The sequence below is a fragment of the Triplophysa rosa genome, unplaced genomic scaffold (genome assembly GCF_024868665.1).
Source record: "Triplophysa rosa unplaced genomic scaffold, Trosa_1v2 scaffold463, whole genome shotgun sequence".
Lineage (NCBI taxonomy): Eukaryota > Metazoa > Chordata > Actinopteri > Cypriniformes > Nemacheilidae > Triplophysa > Triplophysa rosa.
The window spans coordinates 23,444-51,096 of record NW_026634467.1 but is presented as its reverse complement, the minus strand read 5'-3'; the positions used below and the strand labels follow the sequence as shown (position 1 = coordinate 51,096).

The 27,653-nt window shown below is 40.7% G+C and overlaps 3 protein-coding genes across 3 annotated transcripts; all 3 read left to right on the top strand.

Annotated features, from left to right (window-relative positions):
- The first annotated feature begins 138 nt into the window (after positions 1–138).
- LOC130550882 (E3 ubiquitin-protein ligase TRIM39-like) lies at positions 139–9,998 on the top strand. Its single transcript, XM_057328396.1, has 7 exons — positions 139–235; positions 677–891; positions 5,568–6,056; positions 6,635–6,782; positions 6,923–7,018; positions 8,468–8,494; positions 8,626–9,998. The coding sequence occupies exons 2-7, from the start codon at positions 679–681 to the stop codon at positions 9,189–9,191; spliced, it is 1,539 nt and encodes a 512-aa protein (XP_057184379.1). The 5' UTR covers positions 139–235; positions 677–678; the 3' UTR covers positions 9,192–9,998.
- Positions 9,999–10,599: 601 nt separating this feature from the next.
- Positions 10,600–13,842, top strand: LOC130550881 (erythroid membrane-associated protein-like). The gene is made up of 5 exons (XM_057328395.1): positions 10,600–10,717; positions 11,311–11,390; positions 11,492–11,890; positions 12,276–12,308; positions 12,440–13,842. Coding segments are annotated over exons 2-5 (981 nt in total). The 5' UTR covers positions 10,600–10,717; positions 11,311–11,389; the 3' UTR covers positions 12,988–13,842.
- Positions 13,843–16,113: 2,271 nt separating this feature from the next.
- LOC130550880 (E3 ubiquitin-protein ligase TRIM39-like) lies at positions 16,114–27,496 on the top strand. The gene is made up of 8 exons (XM_057328394.1): positions 16,114–16,216; positions 21,453–21,982; positions 23,062–23,157; positions 23,247–23,393; positions 24,350–24,535; positions 25,501–25,669; positions 25,966–25,992; positions 26,124–27,496. Exons 1-8 carry the CDS (start codon positions 16,114–16,116, stop codon positions 26,687–26,689), a joined length of 1,824 nt encoding a protein of 607 aa, XP_057184377.1. The 3' UTR covers positions 26,690–27,496.
- Positions 27,497–27,653: the final 157 nt, after the last annotated feature.

Sequence of the window (27,653 nt, the reverse complement as noted above, 5' to 3'; positions counted from 1 at the left end):
ATGGAAATACTCAAATGAGTCCGTGTGTTTGTTTGCCCTTTAAAAAAGAAAGGAGGGACAAAACTAAATCAAAACTAAAACGTTGTGTTTACATGTAAATGGAAATACCCGTAAACTCACTGTAAGAAAGTGAAACTAACTTCATGAACATCAACAACGCTTTTCTGAACACTATAAACAACAGAATATTACTACAGTCATTGTAAGAGTGAACACAGCTGATCTTTACTCGCAGGTAAGTGACAGAAATATAACACAGATTATACTCAACAGATTTAAAATATTAGTGCTCTGGTTAAGTAAACTATATCAAACTGGAGCATGTCAAATACTTTATGTTAAACTACTACACTGAAGTGGTATATATATAGGCTGATGTTACATAAATCAGGTAACTTAATTGTGAATTACAATTTAATGTAATTTTGTCAAACAACTCAACACTGAAGAAACATTTATTTAAAACTCATTTTATGACCAAAAATCCCTTTTAAGAAAAAAGATCACCCCACTGTGGGTAAGTGATTACACACACTTTTTTTAGACACTGCATATGTCGGCAAATTAATTTTAAGCATTAAAACTAATGGTATGTAATATTACAAGAAACATGCCAAAGTGTCAAAACCTTTCTCTGGCACTGTTGGTTTTATATTTCTATCATTTCTCTTTGCAGTGATGTCATCCTCCAGTGATCCAATGACTGAGAGGCTTCTGTGTTGTGTCTGTATGGACATATTAAATGATCCAGTCAGCACTCCATGTGGACACAACTTCTGTAAAACATGCCTGAATTTATGTTGGGACAACAGTCAAGACTGCAGATGTCCAAACTGTAATGAAACATTCAAGCAGAGACCTGATCTCAAGATTAATACAACACTCAGAGACGTTGTGGATTACTGACAAGAGCATTCGCCTGTCGTTCATTCTTGCTGTGAATGGATTTGAAATGATACAGCGGTGTCTTATAACAAATACGTTCCCTGAACTTCTCCGCGATAAGTTTAGTTTTAAACATCTCAAATATCACATTGTTCATCCTCAGGCTCATTAAAATCCGTCACAGCAAACAGCGCATTCTACTAACACGCTCACATTGTGTGTGTCTACTTGTCAATAACAAGCGCTAAAATCCACGGAATTCCACAGTTTTCTGCGGAGATCTGCGAGCAATTATTCCGTGCTGCCTCATAGCATTGGTACGCAGAGTGTGGAATTAACAGAGCAGAGCGCTTGCGGGAAACTGCTCGCACAGCTCCTGCTACTAGGGGACCTTGAACCGGGCGTCGATCCGGTGTTGTATCAAAGTCCGACTCCCCGTGAGATTACGACTCCCCTGTTTTCCCCTACGAAGGTTAGGGTTAGGATTAGGATTAGGTGTGGGGGCGTGATTTAGAGATGGGGACCAATCACAAAGCAGCCTAAGTGAATGAACCAATCAGAAGTAGGGGAGTCGTAATCTCACGGGGAGTCGAATTTCGGTACAACACTGGCATGGGACTGGGAGTCAGTAGCACCTCTTGAGGTCGGGAAGTGCACCTTCCCTGAGACCTGCACAGCTCTCTCTCTCGCTAACCTGGCGCTTCCGTTGGAAACACTTTAAAAACGAGTAAATTTGCACGTTCACCTCCACAAAAATATCACTCGCAAATGCGACAGTACCTTACGAAAATTAACCATTGTTTTTTTATGGTACAAGTGTAGTAACCATGTTTTTTTTTTGTGCATTTATTACTTGGGGCAAAACCATGGTTTTACTACAGTAACCATCGTTTACTATGACTTTTTAAAAAACATGGTTTTCAAAACCGTGGTTATTTTGTGATAACCATTGTTTTACTGCAGTAACCATGTTTTTTTGGTTTTAACTGTAGTAAAACCATGGTAAAATTTCGTAAGGGGTTTTAGGCGCAGTCTGGAGTCCTGAGACTTAAAATAACAATTACAGACAAATATTTATATTCATATGTCTAGTCAGTATCAAATGACAGGTGCTTGTAAATGGTGTTTTGTACTCACTCACACACAAGTTAGTTTGGTCATGAATGTGCTCACTAGTGTCTCACTAGTGATGCGTGGGTTGTGGTTAAATCTGTGGGCGCTGCGGATAATTATCGGGACCGGCGGGTAACGTAATAAAAAAGTAAATTCTGATTAATTCTGACACCACTTGCATGCTTTAAAGGTAAAAGTGTTACTTTTTCCTGTCAATCCATGTGGATTTTGTCCGTAAAGAATGCACTGTCGCTTTAATTGAGCATTAGCAGCGCAGCAAAAATAGACTCGGCGCCGAAATGATCGCTGCACTGCTGCTTACGCGCCGTTTCTGCTCCGCGACCACACACTGCTTACGCGTGCGGTATGAATGCTCTCATCTGTTAACATGTGCGCCGAAAAAAATATGCGCTGCTCACGCTCTGCTTACGCATGCGGTGTGAAACGGGTGTAAGCTAATGAAAGGGAAACACGCGTCCCTTCGCGAGCAGCCGTAGTAGCCTACGATCACACTCTAATGAAGGGAAATTACAAAATGGGGAGTTACAAATTGCCCTTATTGAAATCCGTCAAAATGACGGACGGCCTTCAGATTTTTCCATCACTGGTAAAAAAAAAAATCTGTCAATGACGGGGAATTTTCTGTTAACGCGACCTCTGACCAATGAACGCCACCAATGTAACTAGTTATGTTGTGTAGTGCCTGACACCCCAGCTAACAGGGAACGTTCTGAGAACATTGGCTAACGTTATCTGAAAGTTCTCTGAATGTTTTTCTAAAACGTTCTTGCAGTAACGTTAGTAGAACGTTATTTCAACGTTATAAATAATTGAAAAACGTTCTAAAATCATTAGCATTAAAACGTTATTCTTACAACGTTAGTGAAACGTTATCAAAACGTTACTTCATTAAAATGTTTATTTATCATTTTAAATTGGTCATAAAGCTTTTTTTTTGCAAATTCAACTTCTGAAACACATTGCAATGCACTGAAATACTATTATATATAATTCATGCCTCTAGTCCAATTCATACATTTAGCTTGATAGGATGGGTGTGGTTTTTGGAGCGCATGCTCAGTCGCAATCAAACAACGCGGGATCGACGAGACGACGACTGCCACTCCTTTGAGACAGCGCGCCTTTCAGGTGAGTGATAGTTTTGATTATATGAATAAAAAACTGTTATTATCAAAATGCTGATAAGTTCGTTTTGGAGCAGGCGCTAATAACTGTTTTAATTAAGTTAAGAAAAACTGCTGCCGCGCTTCACAGATGAGCCGTTACAATAGGATCAACTTACACGAATGTGTATAGGCAAAATACATTTAAATAATTATTTGGACTGACTTATCAGTATTGAAATTTAGAACGCATTTAAGTAAAACTGACAGGAAAGTTTAGAGGTTCGTGTAATAATGACAAATCCGTTCTTATATATTTTATTTCATATAACGAACATCTCTTTTAACGGAGTCGCAGCTGCCATTTTCAATGTCTCCTGCAGTCAGTTATTTCGGGGATGCTTGAAATGATATCTGTTTGAATTTGAAAATTCTGAGAAAAAACGCGTTACACATTATTGCAGATTTGATGTCACATTAAATGTTATCTCTTTGCTCAAATTGTGTTTAAAAGCGTATTTTTAGAGCTGTTGAAAGAGGAGGTTGCCATACGCTTTAAACCTCGCCACCGCGTGGTCACGTGGTTCATGCAGCTCTCAACTGTCTATCTGTTTGAATGGGAGCAAGCGGGAAAGACAGTGGAAGCAGCTGTATTATTTGCAGCAATATTCACAAAAAAACAATACATTATATGCGCTGTTGATTACATTTATATTAAAATTTTGTCTGATGAGTGTTAAATAAACAGTGTTCATCAGATTTGTGCTTAATTTGACTAGGAATAATCATTAACATTATTAACATTAACAGTATGTTAACATCATTAACACTAACAGTATGTATGCATGCATATGAAGAGTTTGGTTCCAAAAAGAGAACTCCTTTTTTACGGTTTTTTTAAATAATCATGTTAAAATTGTTTAAAAAAAATCATGTTTTTTTTATTATGTTATCATGTTTTTATTGTGTCAGTGAGCTGTTGTTTTTTTAGTTATTATGGCTTTAATAAAATTAAACCAACTACAGTTTGATTGATGTTAATTGGAATGCACAATCAAGTTCTCATTTTGGAACCAAACTCTTCATATGTTTCTCATGCTTCTATGATCAGTTCATCCCAATGTTGAATCAACATTTACTATTTATCATTTTGTAACTTTTCTTTCTTTTCTTTTCTTACACATTTGCATTGTTTGTAGCATGTATGCCGGCTTCTACTAACACACAAATCTTTAATTGTCTGTTCATGTTTTTGCAGTACTAAATCTTAGGTTGAAAGTATTCAAAAAGGACTGATTTGGAAAAGCCACTAAACAATAACATGTGAAGGGATGCATATAGTATAGCATCTCAGTATTTTTTATACTAAATCTCACCACTATTTAATTTTAACACTGTCTTTTCTCCCTGCAGTCTCCCTCCACGTCTTCTGAAATGTCCAGTGGCCCGGTGCCCCAGCAAGACATGGAGTGATGTCATCGACCTCATTATTTTAACATTTTTTAATTTATAGTTAATATTCTCTTTCTGTCTATCTACGTTCCTGTTCTTTAATGTACATTTTTTATATTCTTTAATCTATTTTTATTTTTACATATTTTCTTTTAATATCTTACTTATTAGTTGGTTCTCATGTTTTGTTTGTTATTGTTTACACTAAACATATTGTTTAAAATGGCATTTACTTGCATTTACAAAATAAACCAATTTATTTTACACTTGACTGCTGAATTTGAAATATGTTGTTTAAAAATTAAACTGAAAAAGCAATATTTTTATGATTTAAAACTAGCTTGGACATTAAATGTTTCTTTCCTTACATTTATATTAGTGTCCACTTAATGTAAATGGCATTATCAGCTTTCCATTTGACTATTTCTAGATTGTATTTTGTGAATGTTACACAGTTACTGAACATTTACTATAAATTCCATTAAAACTCTTTTAATTTATAAGCATTGAATAACATTGAGAGAACACGTATAAACAAGAACATAAGGTTAAGAACAGTCCTAAAGCATAGAAAGAATGTATAGAAAACATTAGTATATGAAGAAATAAAATGTTACAATAACGTTTTGCTAGAGTTTGCATTACCCTACAAAAACGTTGGGTCAACGTTATAAAAACGTTATAAAAACGTTTTGCAGAACGTTTTTCATTATCTTTGAAAAACATTAGGAAAACGTTTATATAACAAGAGAATTTAACGTTCTAATAACGTTTTGGATAACGTTCTTGTAACCAATAAAAAACGTTAATAGAACGTTTAAAAAACTGGACATTTTGAACGGTCCTAGAACATTTAAAAATAACGTTTCTATAACTTAACGAGAACGTTATAAAAACGTTCTTATAACATAAAATGTGACCCTGGACAACAAAACCAGTCTTATGGGTCAATTTTTCGAAATTGAGATTTTTACATAATCTGAAANGTGTTCAATCTGTCTGGAAGTGTTCAGTGATCCAGTCAGCACTCCATGTGGACACAACTTCTGTAAGATCTGTCTCAGTACATACTGGAACAACAGTCAAGACTGCAGATGTCCAAACTGTAAAGAAACATTCAAGCAGAGACCTGATCTCAAGATTAATACAACACTCAGAGACGTTGTGGATGAACATAAGAAGAAATGTCATGAAGAACAAGCTGAAGTTGTGTGTGACATCTGTAGTGAAGGAAAGCTGAAGGCTGTGAAGTCGTGTCTGGTGTGTCAGAGCTCTTACTGTGAAACTCACCTGGAGCCTCATTTGAGAGTGTCAGGATTACAGAAACACAAACTGATGGATCCTGTGAAGAATCTGCAGGATTATATATGTCAGAAACATGACAGACCTCTGGAGCTCTTCTGTAGAGATGATCACACATGTGTGTGTCTGTCCTGCGCTGATGGAGATCACAAGAACCACAACACTGTTCCTTTAAGAGAGGTGAGTACTTGTATTAAGAGTTCACTCAGAAATACTCACCCTTATGTCATTATGTGTTATTCCTCTGTGGATCTCTGTTCATCTTCTCTTTACAACAACAGTGTCAGCTGTCAAGTGTTAAAATATTTGTTTATGCTGTAACTCATCTTTAAAGATTATTGACTAAAAAACACCCCACCATGTTTAATAGATCATGTTTTATTTGCTGTGTTATGTCAGTCTGAACTTCAGGAGATGATGGAGGAGAGGCAAAGAGCAGCAGAGATAAAAAAATATACAACCCATTATAAACAGAAATTCTGTCTCTAATTTATGTGTGGCACGATGTGACACGACAAATGTCTTGATTTCTATTGTCTTGTTGTGTTGTGCCTCTCGCGTGCGTAGACAGGGTGTAAGAGTGCAAAGCTTTTCAAATAATGAAGCATAGCTCAGACTATAGAGATCCTTGTTGAGAGATCAGATTTTTAACTTTAGATGTTATTCTGGTTAATCTCAGGACAGTCTGGTAATTGTTAAGATTTTTGCTGATATGTCACACAAGATACATGTGAGATCACTGGTGTATTTTTTTTTAGGAAAAACATCAGAAACACTTGAGTCGTCTGCAGAAGTCTTCATCTGACGGTTCTTTTAAGTTCTGGTTCCTGGTTGTGGGACTTGTCCTGTGTTTGTTGTCTGCTTGTTTAATTCAGGTTTACAAAGACATACAACGCCGTGAAGCTGGTAGGTGAAGATGATCCATGATGAGAGATCAGATTTTTGACTGTAGATTTTATTCTGGCTAATCTCAAGACAGTCTGGTAATTGTTTCAGCTAAACTGCTGCACAAGATACATATGAAATAACCAGTGTCTTTTCCTCAGAAACATTAGAAAGACTTGAGTCATCAAAAACGGAAATCACTGAACTGAATATGAGAAACAGTGAGCTGGACTTAGACATGCAACGCTGTGAAGCTGGTTAGTGAAGTTTCAAATGAACTATACGGAAGTTAATTTGAATTAAATTAAACTTTTTTTTTAATTTATGTTTTGAACTTCCAAGACTTTATTGTTAAGACCACATAATGGGAAATTTTCTTAGGTTTTGTATGATGACAGATATAGGCTACTGCATGTTGGATGGTTTCTTTTGCTCTTACATGGGCTGTGTTGTCCTTAACTGAACACAAAATGTGTTGTTTTTAACACAACAGCTTTTAGAGTGTAATAAATAAAGCAAATAAATAAAGATTTTTGTTAAACATTTGAAAAAACCCCCCACAAAAAGCAGAAATTAAATCATAAGTCATCATGAGGTTAGTTGGAAGAGGGGTAGTTATACGTTTAAGGGCCAAATCTAAATGAAGGAGCCTAAACATTCAGTCCTGTCAAGTATATAAGTGGCAGTCCCTGTGCCAACCTCTCAACAGTTTTTTGCGCATCCATCGTTTTCCCCATCTCCTCTTCTGCTCTTATTCTTCCTCTGTGCAGTTCTGGGGGGGGTGGGGTGGATGATGGGAGGATGATCTTGGGGCTCAAGCGGAGTCTCAGGTTCGGTCACCCTTTGAGGAAAATATGTTTTGGTTTAATCAGAAATGTCCAAAGGATTGTGTTATGGGTCAGTTTAGAGGTAGGAGCCTATACTGTAAGATGTCTTTACAGAAATAACAATGCTAATCTCTATGTGTGCATCTGTGAGAGTAAGTGACCCCTACGCAAAGCAGTAGAGCTCCTTCTGTTTTTCTACTTGATCCTCTAAATATCACCGCACGCACGCACGCACACACACACGCACGCACACGCGCACACACACACACGTCTGGTTTATTATCTCCGTGGGGACAGTCCATAGGCGTAATGAGTTGTATACTGCACAAACTGTATATTTTATCCCCTACCCCTAACCCAACCCCTAAACCTAAAGATCATAGAACACTTTTTGCATTTTTAGATTTTTAAAAAATATTGTTCTGTACAATTTATAAGCTTTTGTGCTCATGAGGACCTCAATTTTGGTCCCCACAGTGACGCGAGTCCTCATGTGTTGGTGTGTATTCAGGTTTAGGTCCCAACTAACATAAAAACGCACGCACGCACACACACGTGTTTGTTTTATTACAACTCCAAGGGGACAGCATAATGATTTTTATACTGTACAAACTATACTGTATACTTTATTCCCTAACCACACCCTAAACGTTACCATCAGAAAATTTAAATAATAGTTAACTTAAAAAAATATATAGTTCAGTACGATTTATAAGGTTGTTTCTCAGTTGTTGTGTATTCAACAAGGTCACACACACATAAATTGATCAGATAAAACTTGATGCAAAATATTTTATACAAGCTGCTTGTTTATACTGCATACTGTATATAATCCATGTTAGAGATTGACTGATGTTTTATTGTGATGTGTCTGTACAGTGTTGAAGTGGATGCAGCAGTATGCAGGTACAGTGTGTCATCTGCTCTCTTCACTCATATACTACAATACTTTACATTTATATACTGACACATTATTCATTAAACATCACAAACATCATCATCATCAGTTGTGATTGATATTCTCTGATCTCTCTCAGTGGATGTGACTCTGGATCCTGATACGGCAAATCCATATCTCATTCTGTCTGATGATGAGAAACAAGTGAGAGATGGAGGCATCATGATCTTGGATCGCATAGAAATGATCTATGATCTCCCAGACAACCCAAAGCGGTTTGACAGCTTTCAAAATGTCCTGGGAAAGGAGGGATTCTCATCAGGGAGATTTTATTATGAGGTTCAGGTGAAGGGAAAGACTCAATGGATTTTAGGAGTGGCCAGAGAATCTGTTGACAGGAAGGAATTAATAATACCGACACCAGTGAATGGATTCTGGACTGTGATTCTGAGGAATGAATATGACGCTCTCGCAGGTCCCTCTGTCTCTCTGTCTCTGAGTGTAAAGCCACAGAAGGTGGGTGTGTTTGTGGATTATGAGGAGGGTTTGGTCTCATTTTATGAGGTGGAGTCCAGATCTCATATCTACTCTTACACTGATCAATCCTTCACTGAGAAACTCTATCCATATTTTTGTCCTGGTCTGAATGATAAAGGTAAAAACTCAGAACCGTTGATCATCACACCTGTCAATTATGATCAATAGATATAAAGTGTCAAAATATATGAGTGTTTACGATAAAGTGTTTTCATTTAATTAAAGAATAAATGTACAGAAATGTTTTGTTGTACACCCATTACAAAGTTTCTTCACATCATGTTAACTCTAGGTTGAACTAATCATTTTAGTGATCAGAAATGTGAAGAGATGTGTTTTATCGCACTCTGTTACTGGTGTTTGGTAAGGCAATCAAAACGATCACTATTTGGTACTTATTGTGACTCATTGGGTCCTCTTAAGTGTGAACTTTGCAGTTAGTTCTTCCTTTAGTGAACTTGTTTTGTCCAATAATTTGATAATTTTTTTGTCCAATAATATGTCAGAAATATGCAAATAAATCAACAAACCACATGAGGACAAACCAATAATTAATTTTCAGCTTGGAGTTTTTTATGTTTTAAAAACTCCTTTGCACCTGATGTGTTAATGTTAACACATCAGGTGTTTTGTGTCATTTATTTAACACATTATGTGTTCAGTTAAGGACAGCACATTAGTTACTCACTCTCACGTCATTCCAAACATGTACCGTGTGACTTTCTTCTGCAAGAAATATCTTGATCAAAAGAAGATATTTTGAAGAACATTGGTAACTAAACAACACTGAACCCTATTGACCCCATCAAATGAACACAAAACCACGGAGACATTTCTCAAAATATCTTCTTTTGTGTTGCACAGAAGAAACAGTCATACAGGTTTTGAACGACGTGAGGGTGAAGATTTTTCTGTTTATGATTTTCTACTTACAAACTGTGTTTCTCCTTGCTTGTGAACTATTAAACATTTTATTATACATTTTGACTCTGTGTTATGTGTGGATTAAGAATACAGAGTGGTTTTAAACTCATTTTTACTATTCTGGTGATGGATGGTTAAAAATATACTCTACAGTAAGCAGGAAGGTTTGTCTGCACATTCACTGCAGGTGAATAACAACAAGTGAAGCTGCAGTAACTACAAATGGCACCGTATGATTCTGTAGAACAATAAAATGAATTCTTAGTGAATGTCGCCCTCTGCTGGACACGACTGACAATGATTATTTAACTCTAATTTTATAAGAGCGTTTTGACACGTCTGTGTTTTTATAAACCGCTTCTGCGAACTGAACGTCCATTATAAACTGCTGTTTTACAGGTTTGTCAAGTCTAATGTGAGTTTATACACATCTGAACTTACAGTGGCCCATATACACTATTTCCCACATTTACTGTATCTCTAAAAATGTATTTTAAGAATGAATTCATGCTTTAAAACACGTTGTTCTGGGGACAAAAAAGGTTACATCTGTTGTAAGTCTGATGTTCTCTCTTCTGATAGAACACTCGGTGTAAAACACGTGGACACACGTACACATTATACAAGTGACGTCACCGCAGTGTTGGTGAAAGTGAAAGTAAGTATCAACGATAGAGGCTGTAGCCTAACTAAAACATCTGCTTTCAATTTAACAACAGAATATTTCTTCAGACATTGTAAGAGTGAACACAGCTGATCTTCGCTCACAAGTAAGTGACAGAAATACTGTATAACACAGATTGTCTTCGACTGATATAAAAAATTATAAAGTTAGTGTTCAAGTAACCTACTACAGTATGTGGAAAGTTGGATTTTAGTGATTTTGGCATGTCAAATACTCAACTGTTTGGTTGTTTACTACTTAAATGTTATTGAAATTGAATTCAAAGTTTCTTATTGGTGGGTAAAGCAAAGTCATTTGGTCGTTTTTTAACACGACTTGACTAAAGAAACAGGAAGTTAATGACAGACTGAATAAGGATTCTGCAGGTGTAAATCACATTTACAGAAAACAAGCTGAAATCATTCTTATAGTTTTTTAATCTGTTAAAAAACAAAAAGAGCTGAATAATATTTTATGTTTATATGGGACCTACAGTATTGAGTGTTTCTCAAAGAACATCTTACCTTCAGAATATATTTCAAGACTTAATGGTCTTTCAAAATTCTTACATTATACAGTCTTATATTTTTACATTTATATTTTTAATATAGTATTGTTTCATGGGAAACTATGCAATGTTTGGTTGCCAACATAATGTCATAACGTGTTGTGATTTTTGTTTTTAAATGACCTCAACAGGGAAAGATCATTGACAGAATCTTCATCAACGTCACCAAAAAGAAGAGAAACCAGAAGACAGAGTATAAATCAACCCCCAAGTGAGTCAGTAACTCAGAATAAAATGAATTACTACTCTCATATTGTAAATGCTTGATAATCAGAAATGTTGGTGATGTATTTTCATCATTTCTCTTTGCAGTGATGTCATCCTCCAGTGATCCAATGACTGAGAGGCTTCTGTGTTCAATCTGTCTGGAAGTGTTCAGTGATCCAGTCAGCACTCCATGTGGACACAACTTCTGTAAGATCTGTCTCAGTACATACTGGAACAACAGTCAAGACTGCAGATGTCCAAACTGTAAAGAAACATTCAAGCAGAGACCTGATCTCAAGATTAATACAACACTCAGAGACGTTGTGGATGAACATAAGAAGAAATGTGATGAAGAACAAGCTGAAGTTGTGTGTGACATCTGTAGTGAAGGAAAGCTGAAGGCTGTGAAGTCGTGTCTGGTGTGTCAGAGCTCTTACTGTGAAACTCACCCGGAGCCTCATTTGAGAGTGTCAGGATTACATGAACATATGAAAGGCTGGAGACGTCAGAAAAAGTCTTCACCGGCTCTAAATTTACAGTCACTGCTGTTTGAGAGATCCGAATCTTGTATGTGGTTTCTTATTTCTGTGGGAATCTCTCTGCTGATGTTCTTCTACTTTTCTTCTTCTAGTGATGATGAGACTCTCAACATATGATCTTGAGATGTTAAATTCTAAAACAGTAGTTCAGAGCCAACAAGGTCATAGGTCATGATTATCAGGAACCACATGAAATGTACTTTGTAAGGTTCATAAAATAAATAGCAAATCAGATAAAAGTATCTGCCCAATGCATTAATGTATTAGCAACAATTAAAAAAACATAATTCTACACTTTATAATTATAAACACATGTGAAAGATGTGCTGATGTTTTATTGTGATGTGTCTGTACAGTGTTGAAGTGGATGCAGCAGTATGCAGGTACAGTGTGTCATCTGCTCTCTTCACTCATATACTACAATACTTTACATTTATATACTGACACATTATTCATTAAACATCACAAACATCATCATCATCAGTTGTGATTGATATTCTCTGATCTCTCTCAGTGGATGTGACTCTGGATCCTGACACAGCTCATCCTGAACTCATTCTGTCTGATGATGAGAAACAAGTGAGACATGGAGACATTAGACATAAACTCCCAGACAACCCAAAGAGATTTGATACATGTGTAAATGTCCTGGGAAAGGAGGGATTCTCATCAGGGAGATTTTATTATGAGGTTCAGGTGAAGGGAAAGACTAAATGGGATTTAGGAGTGGCCAGAGAATCTGTTGACAGGAAGGGAGAGATCACACTGACACCAGATGATGGATTCTGGACTGTGATTCTAAGGAATAAGAATGAATATGATGCTCTCGCAGATCCCTCTGTCTCTCTGTCTCTGAGTGTAAAGCCACTGAAGGTGGGTGTGTTTGTGGATTATGAGGAGGGTTTGGTCTCCTTTTATGATGTGGAGAACAGATCTCATATCTACTCTTTCACTGATCAATCCTTCACTGAGAAACTCTATCCATTTTTTAACCCATGTACTAATGATAAAGGTAAAAACTCAGAGCCGTTGATCATTACACCTGTCGATTACAATCAATGAACAAATCCAAACACTCCAATCATGAAATAGATGAAATAATACAGTTTAAAATGAAATATTAAATCATTAAATAAAATGAGAATCATGTTCAGAATGTTATGTTCAAATTTCTATAAATGACTTTTCACTTTTATGCTTATGTTTCATGGATGTCGAAGACATTTTTCTTAAATGTAAAATGTCATAACAACTTGGTTTACATTTAAATAAAACAAATTAATATGTTTTTTTCTCTAGACTGTTTCTACAACATTCTAATAAGTAAAAGTGTTCAGTGGTTTGGTAGAATGATGATACCAGATGTTAATATCTTGATTCTGAAGTGTGTATTTTCCTGTATATTTATATGGTACTTAAGGGTTCTTCAAAGAATACAGTGGTGTTGTTGTATTTATGGTGGTGTCTAAAGCAACAGTTCTTGGGAAAACGAATCACATGCTGGTTTCATATAAATATGCTAAAACGTTTGAGGATCACATAAGGAAGACTTCATACCGCACAAGATCACTAGGATGCAGGAAAAGATCATGTTAAACACACTGAGAGATGGAGGTGTATTCATGAGGAGGATTCATGTGTTTCTGGTTGCTACTTTTTAAATATTCACGAATGCTTTTTTTGTTTTTGTGGTTGCATCTGCATATATTTTATTTATTTATTTATTTATACTTTTTTCAAACATTATACATGCATATAACATCAGGGAAAGAAGTCTTCACATGTCATAGACAGTGAACAAAGATAAATAAAACAATAAATACAATCTTGGTTTTGCGTACATTAAAGTACATACCTGTATCCTCAAGATAAAAGAAAAGCTCAATGATAGATAAAGCTCAAGTCATATTTGTAAATAAACCCTCATACTATTTCAAAAATGTTGTGCATTTTTTGTTGTTTGCAAGGCTTATGAAACAAAAGATTGATTGCAGCAAGAAATAAAGGGAAATTAAGCCATTTTTGTTTGTGATTAAAACATTTTTTAAAAATTATTTAAGATAACATCCACATAGCAACAGAAACAAGAAAAATCAGATTACATGTCATGCTAGGGGAAAATACAAAGAATATTATTGGAATACTTCAGAAAGTGCACAAGCTCGTACAATTCTTATTGCCTTTGGATTCTTTGAGGGCATTATGGATTCACAATAATGTTTTACTTCATTTTCAAGATTAAATATTCACGATAAAAAAAGGAAACTGCGCGAAATAACGTCACTACGGCAAGCAGCAGGTGGGTTGTGGCTAGAAGGGATACAGGTACCTCCAGTGGCCATGCGCACTTAATTATATTTTTATTATGGTAAGGTTAGGTTCAGGGTAGGTGTAGGCGTTAGCTAATGTAATTTATTGTAATTTTATGGCGAGATTTAGCATCACTTCCGGCAGTAGCTGTATCCCTTCTAGCCACAACAAAACAGGTGTCCCATTCACGTCCCTGTTTTCAGCTCCTCCCACACCACACGCGAGGCTCCTCTCGCCGATCTGTTACCTGAACAGCAGTTTCAGAAGTTCGTCGGACTGAAAAGGGCATCAGTATTACAGACAGACAGTGGTTGATTTAATTATTACTTAGTTTTGTTTGACGGTAATGTTTGCTCCTGGTCGTCTAGTATGGAACTAACAATGTGTACAACATATCCACGTTCACAAAAGAGAATTTGAATTCTTGTCGACTCAAATTGTTGTACCCGATCTGATCTAAAATAAACTAATACCAAAATTCCTGTTATTGGCACACTTTGTAGAAAAATAATGCCTTCACAAAAAAGAAAACAGAAACAGAGAGAGAAGCGAAGGGATTCTGTCAGAGGCAGTTCATCACTGCAAACGTGGATTGAAAGCTCCAGCAAGCCAGCAGGTAACATTAAATCAACATTTGAAATTTAGCTGACAGTTTGTATAGTAGCCTACATTTTCCATTATATTCTATAATCGTATATCATATAATTTTAATCATATTTTATTCAGACCATATGGTAGGACTGAACATAAATGAACGTAAATCACCTAAAAGAGTTGCACAGCTTAGTATAACATAATATAGATTCATGCTGTATAATATTAAATGTGTCTAATACAATGCGTAATTGTGATATTCTATCAAAACATCTATAATAAAGTCTGAAATGTTTAAGAGCGTGTGCTGTCTTCTGCACTAACACGTATTGCCCCTTTTTTAGTTTTGGCCACTATAAAAATGTCTGTGCACAGCCCTGACCAAATATATTTATCTCCAGTTACTTTAAAATATATTTAAAATGTATTTCAGGAGACACAATCACTGTGGCTTTGTTTGCACAAAAAGTTATGTGTGATACTGTCTAATAAATAGACTGAACTTCCTGGTGTGCAGATGTGTGTGACATTACCTGTAACATCACTGCAGCAATGAGAGAAGGTCAAGCTAACATGCATGGTCCTGAACAGATTTATAATGTTAGTTGTTAAGCAGATTTGAGTGTGAGAGCGTATTTAATCAATAAGCAAAATGCTGTTTTATTCTTCCGTTCACACTAGAAAGGAAATGCTCGTGGCAAATGTGATTTGTAAATATTTGATCATTTAAATCCCTTCTCATTTGTCTTGATCATGTGAGATTCATACGTGTATGTACATCTCCAGTTACTCTGAAATGTATTAAATGTACTTAATTGTCCATAATCATTGTAGTGGCTTTGTTTGCAAATGATGAAAACAAGTTTGGTGACAAATTTGTTTTGAAATTGAACGATGCTTTGGGCAGTGGTGATGGATGAAAGCATCTCCTAAGAGTTATTATTGGATGTTTGTTTGCCCTTCAGCAAAGAAAAGGGGAGGGTAACTGCCTGAAATAGACTAAAACTTCTGGTTTATAGGTATGTGAAAATACTTGTATAAATCCTGTAGCAAAGAAAAAAGGTGAAACTCTTGATAAACATTGATATTGATGCATTAAACTACTGAAGTGTTTAAGCTGGGGGGGGGGTTGGTTGTGGTTTGGGGGGTTTCATTTGTTGGGGCTGTGTGGGTCTGGTTTGGTCTTGTTTTGTGGTCGATGTCTGACAACAGAGGAATAAAGTTACATGATGCCATTTCTGTTTTTCCCTGGTTGTTCCTCTGTTGTCTGGTGTCGATCGCGGAATGGGACCAGGTTGGATCTGCACGGTTTCGGCGGGTGGTGCTTCTTGGGACACGGCTGGTGGGCTCTCCCTGTTCTTCATGGACATTTGCTCTGTGGCTTTTGGTCGGGGTCACTGAGTGCAGCTATGACACGTCAGAGGAGATCTGGCCCTCCCGGCTGAGCCTGGTTTCTCGCGAGGTTTTTTTCTCCATTTATCCATCATTGGAGTTTGGGTTCCTCGCCACAACAGGGCATTGTTGGCTTGCTCACTGCATTTATGTATTTATTTATTAGAATGATCTTGCTTGGTCAAAGAGCTGATCCGAGCTCCTGAAGCTCTGTGTGCGGTCTAAGTAGAGGCGCAGCGCGCGTACTGGACACAACACGGACGGGGTTGGGTCTTCCTCCCCAGTGGGGAGCGCCTGTAAGTTCACCACCTGGTCCCGAAAGGGAGTGGTGGGAACTTTGGGCACGTAGCCGGGCCGAGGTCTGAGGATAACGTGAGAATCCCTGGGTCCGAATTCTAGGCAGTCAGGGGACACGGAGAAAGCCTGTAGATCCCCTACCCTCTTGATGGAAGCGAGCGCCATAAGGAGAACCGTCTTCATCGTGAGATGAGGAAGAGAGGTATCCCCTAGGGGCTCGAAGGGGGGCCTGGTGAGACCTGTCAGGGCTACATCCTAGTCCCAAGAGGGTATGGAGCGCGGACGAGGCGGATTCCGCCTCCTCGCGCCCCTTAGGAATCTAATGACCAGGTCGTGCTGCCCTAGAGACTTCCCAGCAACTGAGTTGTGATGAGCAGCAATGGCGGCTACATACACTTTCAGTGTGGAGGGGGAGAGGTTAGTCTCGAGTCTCTCTTGTAGGAAGGACAGCACGGACCCGATCGCACAACTCCGTGGGTCTTCTCCTTGAGAAGCACACCAGGTCGAGAAGAGGCGCCACTTGTAGGCGTACAGTTGCCTAGTGGCAGGTGCCCTAGCCTGAGAAATGGTAGCTGCCATCGCCGGGGGCAGACCACTCAGGATCTCCTCGTCCCGTCCAGGGGCCAGACATGGAGGTTCCAGAGGTCTGGCCTGGGATGCCATAACGTGCCCTTCCCCTGGGAAAGCAGGTCCTTCGTCAGGGGAATCGGCCAGGGGGGAGCTGTTGTCAAGAGCATTAGCTCCGAGAACCAAGTGCGGTTGGGCCAGTGTGGCGCAACGAGTAACACTTGATGCTCCTCTTCCCTGACCTTGCACAGGGTCTGTGAGTGCAAGTGCAATGAGGCTCACTGGGGGGAAGGTGTACTTCTGCTTGTCCCGCGTTCAGCTGTGCGCTAGGGCATCCGTGCCGAGGGGTCCCTCGGTCAGAGAGTACCAAAGCGGGCAATGGGTGGTTTCGAGGGAGGCAAACAGGTCTACCTGGGCCTGCCCGAACTGCACCCAAATGAGCTGGACTGCGCGGGGGTGGAGTCGCCACTCTCCGCGAGGCGTAGACTGACGAGAGAGCACGTCGGCTGTCTGGTTCAGGTCGCCTGGGATATACGTGGCACGCAGGGAGCGGGTCACCTGCTGACTCCACCGGAGGAGGCGTCGGGCGAGTCGTGTTAACTGCAGTGAGCGAATGCCACCCTGACGATTGATATACGCTACTGCAGTAGTGCTGTCCGACCGCACCAGCACGTGCTTGCCCTGCACGAGAGGCTGCAGCCTCTTCAGTGCGAGTAGCACGGCCCACAACTCTAGGCAATTGATATGCCAGCGCAGGCGGGGGCCCGTCCAAAGTCCCGACACTGCGTGCCCGTTGCACACTGCACCCCAACCCTGCAGGGAGGCGTCCGTTGTCACCACGACATGCCTCGTAACCTGCCCTAGGGGTACCCCTGCCCGAAGGAAGGTCATGGAAGACCACGGGGTTAGGGTGCGGCGGCAGCAAGGCGTAATCACCATCTGCCTGCTGCCGGTGTGCCACGGTCTCCAGGGAACTCGACTCTGGAGCCAGTGTTGGAGCGGCCTCATCTGCATCAACCTGAGGGGTATCACCGCCGCCGAGGATGCCATGTGTCCCAGGAGCCTCTGAAATAGTTTCAGGGGAACCGCTGACTGTGTGAAATGATCCAGGCAGTTCAACACCGACTGGGCGCATGCTGCGGACAGTCGCGCTGTCATGGTGACAGAGTTGAGTTCCATACCAAGATAGAGGATGCTCTGCACGGGGGAGAGCTTGCTCTTCTCTCGGTTGACCTGTAGTCCCAATCGATCTAGGTGCCGGAGCACCAGGTCCCTGTGTGCACACAACAGATCTCGCGAGTGAGCCAAGATAAGCCAGTCGTAGAGATAGTTGAGTACCCGCACACCTCTCTCCCTGATGGGAGAGAGGGCGGCCTCCACGATCTTCGTAAAGACTCGTGGAGACAGAGACAGACCGAAGGGGAGGACTCTGTACTGATATGCCCGACCCTCGAAAGCGAACCGTAGGAACGGGCGATGACGAGGGAGAATCGAGACATGAAAGTAAGCGTCCTTCAGGTCTATTGCCATGAACCAATCCTGACATCTGACAGATGCCAGGATGAGCTTCTGCGTGAGCATCCTGAACGGCAGCTTGTGCAAGTGTCTGTTCAGGGTATGCAGATCTAGGATGGGGCGCACACCCCCTGCCTTTTTTGGGGACGATGAAGTAAGGGCTGTAAAACCCCTTGGACATCTCGGCTAAGGGGACGGACTCGATGGCGAAGGGTGAACCTAGTACGGGAGCATCCCGGCCTCTGACCGAGGTGGCGAGGATGCCCCGAAACTTGGGTGGGTTTCTGGTGAACTGGATCGCGTAGCCGAGACGGATCGTCCTTCTCAGCCACCGTGATGGTGTGGGAAGCTCGAGCCAAGCTCCCAGGGACCGTGACAGGGGGACTAAGGGAACGATCTGCTTCATCGACCCCCCGGAAGAAGACTGGCTCTGCTGGTTTGCCTGCCTGGCGATGCAGGTCTCGGCACCGTCGATTTGAGAGTGCTGAGGGCTGCAAAATACATTTGATGTTGCGCCTCGCCAAGATGCAACGTCGAGTGGCCGAACACCATCTGACAGAGGGTGAGAGCGGCTGTGAAGAACACCCAGGGAGATAGGAAACTCTTTTTGTGAAAAAGTGGGGCCTGATGTTGGAACGGGGCAGGAACCGTCCCGGATCGACCGTCCAGCGATGACATGGCTGGAAACGGGCCCGATGGTGTTAACCTCCCTGGGGTCTTCCCGTCAGGGTCGCTTCTTCCTCGAAGGTTGCTGACGGGGTGGTGGTCTCCCCTTCGACGCCCTTTTCTGGGGTGCCGCCTGGGTAGGGAGCGCTGGAACCGGAGCTGGCTTCGAAGGGGGCCGGGGCTGCTGGGGAGCAGAGGCCGCATGGGAACTCGAAGGCCTACGGGGGGCCGAGTCCCGGCGGGGTAGAATATGGCTAATCGCCTCCGTCTGCTTCTTCACCATCGAGAACTGCTGAGCGAAGTCCTCGACAGTGTCACCAAACAGCCCACCCTGCGCAATGGGCACGTCGAGAAAGCGGACTTTCTCGGCGTCGCTCATCTGCGCAAGGTTAAGCCAGAGATGCCTCTCCTGGACCACCATGGTGGACATCGCCCGACCCAGGGCCCGCGCGGTCACCTTGGTCGACCTTAGAGCGAGGTCGGTGGCGGTGTGGAGTTCCTGCATTAACCCGGGGTCGGTCTTACCCTCGTGGATCTCTTTCAACGCCTTGGCCTGATGGACCTGCAGGATGGCCATGGCGTGGAGAGAGGAGGCAGCTTGGCCCGCGGCAGTGTAGGCCTTTGACACCAGCTATGCCGAGGTCCTACATGCCTTGGACGGGAGTTTCGGTCGACCTCTCCAGGTGGACGCTGCCTGCGGGCACAGGTGCACCGCGACTGCACGTTCCACCTCGGGCACGTCGACGTAACCCCTAGCCGCCCCACCATCGAGGGAAGAGAGAGCGACGGAACCGGTCTGACGTGTACGCGCTGAGAAAGGGGCATTCCACGTCTTCGTCAGTTCCTCATGCACTTCCGGGGAGAATGGAACCGGGGTTGGGCGCGGCTTGGAGTCGCGCTCAAAGCCCAAGAACCACGTGTCCAACCGTGAGCGCTGGGGGAGAGGCACCGGAGTGCACTCTAACCCAATGCACACGGCGGCCCGGGAAAGCATGGCCGACATCTTGACATCCGCTTCCTCCTGAGCTCATCCCCCCTTGGGGGGGATCTGCAGAGAGTCGTCGGGATCGGATGCCAGCAATTCGCTCTCCGATGCTGCGATGGACATCTCATCATCATCACGCATCGTGTCCGACTGCGTGAAGGAGGACGCTGACGGTGTGGCACCGCCAGCTAGGGAACGATGAGGCGAGCGAGACGGGGTGCGAGCGGTTCGCGAGCACTTGGCTGACGGATTAGTGCTCGCAGAAACCCCCATATCACCCTCGCCGCTCGCCTTGGCGAACGGAATGGCCTTAGCCATCCTCGTCACAGCCCGGGAAGCATGCGAGGTGGTGGCTGGTTCTCGGGAGAAGACAGCCACCCGTGACCGCAACGTCTCTATGACCATCTGCCCGCAGTGCAGGCAAGATGAGTCCACGAAGGCTGCCTCAGCGTGTTGGACCCCCAAACACCTGACAAGACATCGTGCTTGTCCCCTTCCTCGATGAGGACACCGCACCCACGAGAACAGCGGGACATGCCACGCTGGAGAAATTAGCTCTTTTAGAATGCAGACGGTGAGTCACCGTCTGCAGCTCGAACACCTCTGGAACCGCCGAGACGCCCAGGGGAAGTCGCTGCAGGAAGGGACAGTCCGCTGCACCACGTCGTAGAACCGGCAATGTAGAATTTGCTAAGTAGCAAGAGTTGACTTCATCAGCGAAGGCTCCGAAGAACAAAAGGTGAATGAATGATGCACGCCGTCTCCCTTTTATACCCGGATGTCCGGGGCGGAGTCCGGCATGCAAATTTCATTTGCCAATTTTCATTGGCCTTTTCTAAGTAGTCGGAAGCGATTGGTTCTCAGGGACGAACCCCATCTGTCGGTTCGACACAACGTCGAGAGACCGACAGAAGGAAGAAGTTTATGTGCAATTACGATTTATAATTTTAAGACAACTTCAGATAATCGCACGGTACTAACAGTTCATCAGTTTTTTTTGTTCAGTACTTTGAATTAAAAGCTTTTAAAAACATTTTTACCCAAGTGAAATAGACACAATTTATATGTATATGAATTAATGCTTGAGCATCAAAAGTATTTACTGTTTTTCAAACCAAAAGGACATGTCAAATGTATCTAAGTTTTTGATATAATTTCATCATTTCTTTTGCAGTGATGTCATCTTCAGTGATCAAATGAGTGAGAGGCTTGAAACTGTGTTCAATCTGTCTGGAAGTGTTCAGTGATCCAGTCAGCACTCCATGTGGACACAACTTCTGTAAGATCTGTCTCAGTACATACTGGAACAACAGTCAAGACTGCAGATGTCCAAACTGTAAAGAAACATTCAAGCAGAGACCTGATCTCAAGATTAATACAACACTCAGAGACGTTGTGGATGAACATAAGAAGAAATGTCATGAAGAACAAGCTGAAGTTGTGTGTGACATCTGTAGTGAAGGAAAGCTGAAGGCTGTGAAGTCGTGTCTGGTGTGTCAGAGCTCTTACTGTGAAACTCACCTGGAGCCTCATTTGAGAGTGTCAGGATTACAGAAACACAAACTGATTGATCCTGTGAAGAATCTGCTGGATTATATATGTCAGAAACATGACAGACCTCTGGGACTTTTCTGTAGAGATGATCAGACATGTGTGTGTCTCATCTGCACTGACGGAGAACACAAGAATCACAACACTGTTCCTTTAGAAGAGGAGACTGAAGAAAAGAAGGTGAGAGTTACTAATAAAATGTTCACTCAAAAACACTCACCTTCATGCAAATATTTGTGACATAAATTAATCAGATTTGAAAATCACTGTAGAGAAGAACATTATTTTTCAATATATTCTTATTGCAGTTTATTGTATGTTTGATTTGTGTAAAAGGAAATCATTCAACTGCTTAAATACCCAGTTGATTAGATATGTATGGCGTTTATTCAGACCCCAAACTCGCGCGTGTGTGCTTTTCATGCGCGCGAGTTTTGGGTCTGAATAAACGGCATACACATCTAGTATACTGTATATATAGTGATTTTAGTGCGCTGAACAGTTCCACAAGCGTAAACACACCCTCGCGAGGGTGCATTTGTGCTCCGCGAGCGCGCAGAACAGTATCCACGCACGGAAAAGAATCCTTCCAAGAGCGCATTTCTGCTCCACGTGCAAAAACGCAGTCCGCGAGCACAGGCTTTTGATGAGCGCACATGCAATTCTCTCTATGCTCTCGCAACTGCTCAACGCTTGCTCACTCGTCGATTTGACTTCTGAGACTTTGGAGGCGGGACAATGGCGGACTTCTCCGATCCTTTGATTGGTCACTTTTAACATGCACTCACCTACAGTCTCCGACCTGTATCTTACCCGTTGTACAGAAACGTCATCATTTGGCATAACACAATACTTTTTTCAGTTTTTAAACTAGGGTTACAGTGTTATGTATGCCCTTGGATTTGGATCTACATATTTGGCACCCTAACAGGAAGTTAAAAATTAAATAGTTTGGTATGTGTATTCATAATTGCTTTTGTATTGTTTAATAATTTTCATGAAAATGAGCATTAATAAACGGCTACAACAGTATAACTGGAGCAGAAATGCGCTCTCGCAAGGATTCTTTTCCGTGTGCGGATACTGTTCTGCGCACTCACGGAGCAAAAATGTGCTCTCGCGAGGGTGTGTTTACGCTCGTGGAACTGTTCTACGCACTAAAATCATGCGCGCATATGTGGTTTTCATGCGAGTTTTGGGTCTGAATAAACGCCATAGATATGCTATAATATCCATGTTATATTTCTGTATTTCAATAGATTCAGTTGTTAAAGACACAGACACACATGCAGCAGATGATCCAAGACAGAATCAAGAAGATTCATGATATCAAACATTCAACAGATCTTAGAAGAGTGAGTTTAAAAACTATTAAAGACGTTCAATGTTTAATCGATAATTTTATTTTAGATCATGTTTTCATTTTTCTTTTTAATGTTGTCAGTCTGAGGTGCTGGAGAAGCAGAAAGCAGCAGAGAAACATGATGAAGATGTCATTAAAGATCTGGAGCAGGAGATCACTGAACTGAAGAAGAGAAACATTGAGCTGGAGCAGATCTCACACACTCAACATCATCTACAGCTCATACAGGTCCCTACATCTCTCTTTCTCATCAATCATACAGTATAACATTTCATTTCTGAGGAGACTTCATGAAGTTCTTAGCTAAATATACATTTACATATTTATATTTTCATTTGTATCAGGTTGTGTGTCCTATGTTGAAGTAACACATGACATAGATATTAATGTAGAAAGCACAGAAAATGTGAACAATTTACTGAGAAGTGTTTCAGGTTGTCTTGAAAGATCAGATGTTTCTATTTAGATTTGATCTTGGCAAGTCTCAGCACAGTTTGAGACATTGGTCCGGTCTCTGCTGAAACTGTCGAATGCTTCCTTCTTCATATATCACTTTGGATCAAAGCATCTTGTAAACAAACAGGTGTAAAATGTTCAACTTGATCTGTTTCTCTGGATCTGTTCCACGATGGTGGAATGACCTGCCTGTTGGTACAAGATCAGCAGATTCCTTAGCCATCTTCAAAGTCGGCATGATATTAAAAATGATCATTCTAATTGTTTTACACAGTGGTGAAGTATTTATTATAAATGATTTATTCGTGCACATCATTATTTTTTAAAAATTAATTTGCACTTGGAATCTAAAAATGTCAAAACGTTAGAATCAAAAACGTTAACCTCGACCCCCTCTCGAAACGACCTCTTTTCACTTCTGGTCACGAGGAATGGCGCGAGGTGCAATGACTGACAGATTGCAAACTGGCGTTCAAATCTTTCACCTTTTAACGATCCAATCAGTTTTTGGTGGATGACATCAAGTCCCGCCCTAAATGTTTTTCTCATTTCAGAAGTCGTTTCACTCAGATATACGTCACGATACGGAAAAAAAGACAATCGCTGCGTCCGTTTCATGCCGACTTTAAGAATTGGCTAAAAACTCGTCTCTTTCGTCAACACCTGACCCATTAATAAGACTTCTGTTTCTACTTCTTTTTCTATCCTTACACACACACAAATCGTAGTTTGTACCAAAGACATTAATATTTACAAGATGCTCCACTGCCGTTACAATGAATGGCGAGGAATGCAACGCTCAACATGGCCGCCCTGGTGAAGAAAGTCTGCCAGTAGAACGAGCCAATCATCAGTCAGTAAAGACTGAAGATTCTCTGGGGCGGGGCTCTCGTGATGAGGCGACCTCGAAAAAGGTGATTTTTAGTGCAATTCAAGCTTAGCAAACCAAAGTTAGGATACAGTTCAAGTAATGTTTATTTATCGATCGGAAATATGCTGTTTAATTGTGATTTTTGCCAGCGATTTTAGAAATAAATGCCTTCCCCCATTCAAGTAGATTGGACTGTACTTGTCACGGATTTGGCGGCAAGAACCCAAATGCAGGCAGGCAATGGCAATGAAGGGGTTAACGTAATATATATTTATTAAACAAGAGACAAAACAGAAACAAAACACCCACGAGGGGGTAAAAAACAAGACAGGAAAAATAAACTAGACTGGACTAAACTAACATTACACTTGACTAAACATAACTTGACAAACTTGACTAAACACTTACAAAGACTGGACTGGGATCTTTACACAGGAACACTGACTGACACGATACACATCCAAGACGAAGTACAACTCACGAGCACAAGACAAAGAAACACGAGGGTATTTATAGGGAAGACAAACGAGGGATAACGAGCAGGGCAGGTGTAGAACATCAAACACTTAGGGAAGGATAACAAGGAAACGAGAGGAATGGGGCCAATGACAAGACACTGGAAAAACACATGAGAGGCATAAACATCTCATGGTCTTCCCACATAAAACCCAAGAACTCTGTCCCGATCCCACCACACGACTAGAATTTCATAAACAAGACGGTGGGACCGTGACAGTACTGTTATGATACTATGACGTAAATAGCTGCCCAGAGGTGTTGCAAACATGGCCGCCGAGTGGCACGACTTCCGTAAACGGACTTTGTTTGTACTTTTCAGTTTGAGACCAGTTTTACTGCACTTATGCATTGTTGCACTGTGTTCTAATTGCTTCTATTATTTACCTCACTTGTAAGTCGCTTTAGATAAAAGTGTCTACTAAATGACTAAATGTAAATGTTAAACTCTACAACAGACACATGTGAGATCACTTGTGTCTTTTTTCTCAGGAGACACACCTGAATGGCTTGAGATGTCAGCAGAAGTCTTTGTCTGCTCTTCATTTCATCTCACTGCTGTTTGAGAGAAACAGATTTTATCTGTGGTTTCTTGTTCCTGTGGGAATCTCCCTGCTGATGATGTTCTTTTTTAACACTGACCAACTAATCAATAATGTTGGTAGGTTAAGATCATATACACTGTATTTAGTTTATTTTTGCAGGCAGTTAATATTTTTTAACAGGACCTTGTTTTTCTGTTAAAGTTTGAATAGTTATTGTAAAGAAACCACATTATTTGTTTTTTTAAATGAAAACTCTGGGTCCTTTTTTAGCAGTCAAGAAAGAAATTTATAGACAACATTTAAAATGGATAAACATGAAATACGAAGAATCTGTGTATGACATCGTAAATACAGATTTAATAGGATATAAGATGTGAAAGATGTAATGTTTTATTGTCATGTGTCTGTACAGAGTTGAAGTGGATGCAGCAGTATGCAGGTACAGTGTGTCATCTGCTCTCTTCACTCATATACTACAATACTTTACATTTATATACTGACACATTATTCATTAAACATCACAAACATCATCATCATCAGTTGTGATTGATATTCTCTGATCTCTCTCAGTGGATGTGACTCTGGATCCTGATACGGCAAATCCATATCTCATTCTGTCTGATGATGAGAAACAAGTGAGAGATGGAGGCATCATGATCTTGGATCGCATAGAAATGATCTATGATCTCCCAGACAACCCAAAGCGGTTTGACAGCTTTCAAAATGTCCTGGGAAAGGAGGGATTCTCATCAGGGAGATTTTATTATGAGGTTCAGGTGAAGGGAAAGACTCAATGGATTTTAGGAGTGGCCAGAGAATCTGTTGACAGGAAGGAATTAATAATACCGACACCAGTGAATGGATTCTGGACTGTGATTCTGAGGAATGAATATGACGCTCTCGCAGGTCCCTCTGTCTCTCTGTCTCTGAGTGTAAAGCCACAGAAGGTGGGTGTGTTTGTGGATTATGAGGAGGGTTTGGTCTCATTTTATGAGGTGGAGTCCAGATCTCATATCTACTCTTACACTGATCAATCCTTCACTGAGAAACTCTATCCATATTTTTGTCCTGGTCTGAATGATAAAGGTAAAAACTCAGAACCGTTGATCATCACACCTGTCAATTATGATCAATAGATATAAAGTGTCAAAATATATGAGTGTTTACGATAAAGTGTTTTCATTTAATTAAAGAATAAATGTACAGAAATGTTTTGTTGTACACCCATTACAAAGTTTCTTCACATCATGTTAACTCTAGGTTGAACTAATCATTTTAGTGATCAGAAATGTGAAGAGATGTGTTTTATCGCACTCTGTTACTGGTGTTTGGTAAGGCAATCAAAACGATCACTATTTGGTACTTATTGTGACTCATTGGGTCCTCTTAAGTGTGAACTTTGCAGTTAGTTCTTCCTTTAGTGAACTTGTTTTGTCCAATAATTTGATAATTTTTTTGTCCAATAATATGTCAGAAATATGCAAATAAATCAACAAACCACATGAGGACAAACCAATAATTAATTTTCAGCTTGGAGTTTTTTATGTTTTAAAAACTCCTTTGCACCTGATGTGTTAATGTTAACACATCAGGTGTTTTGTGTCATTTATTTAACACATTATGTGTTCAGTTAAGGACAGCACATTAGTTACTCACTCTCACGTCATTCCAAACATGTACCGTGTGACTTTCTTCTGCAAGAAATATCTTGATCAAAAGAAGATATTTTGAAGAACATTGGTAACTAAACAACACTGAACCCTATTGACCCCATCAAATGAACACAAAACCACGGAGACATTTCTCAAAATATCTTCTTTTGTGTTGCACAGAAGAAACAGTCATACAGGTTTTGAACGACGTGAGGGTGAAGATTTTTCTGTTTATGATTTTCTACTTACAAACTGTGTTTCTCCTTGCTTGTGAACTATTAAACATTTTATTATACATTTTGACTCTGTGTTATGTGTGGATTAAGAATACAGAGTGGTTTTAAACTCATTTTTACTATTCTGGTGATGGATGGTTAAAAATATACTCTACAGTAAGCAGGAAGGTTTGTCTGCACATTCACTGCAGGTGAATAACAACAAGTGAAGC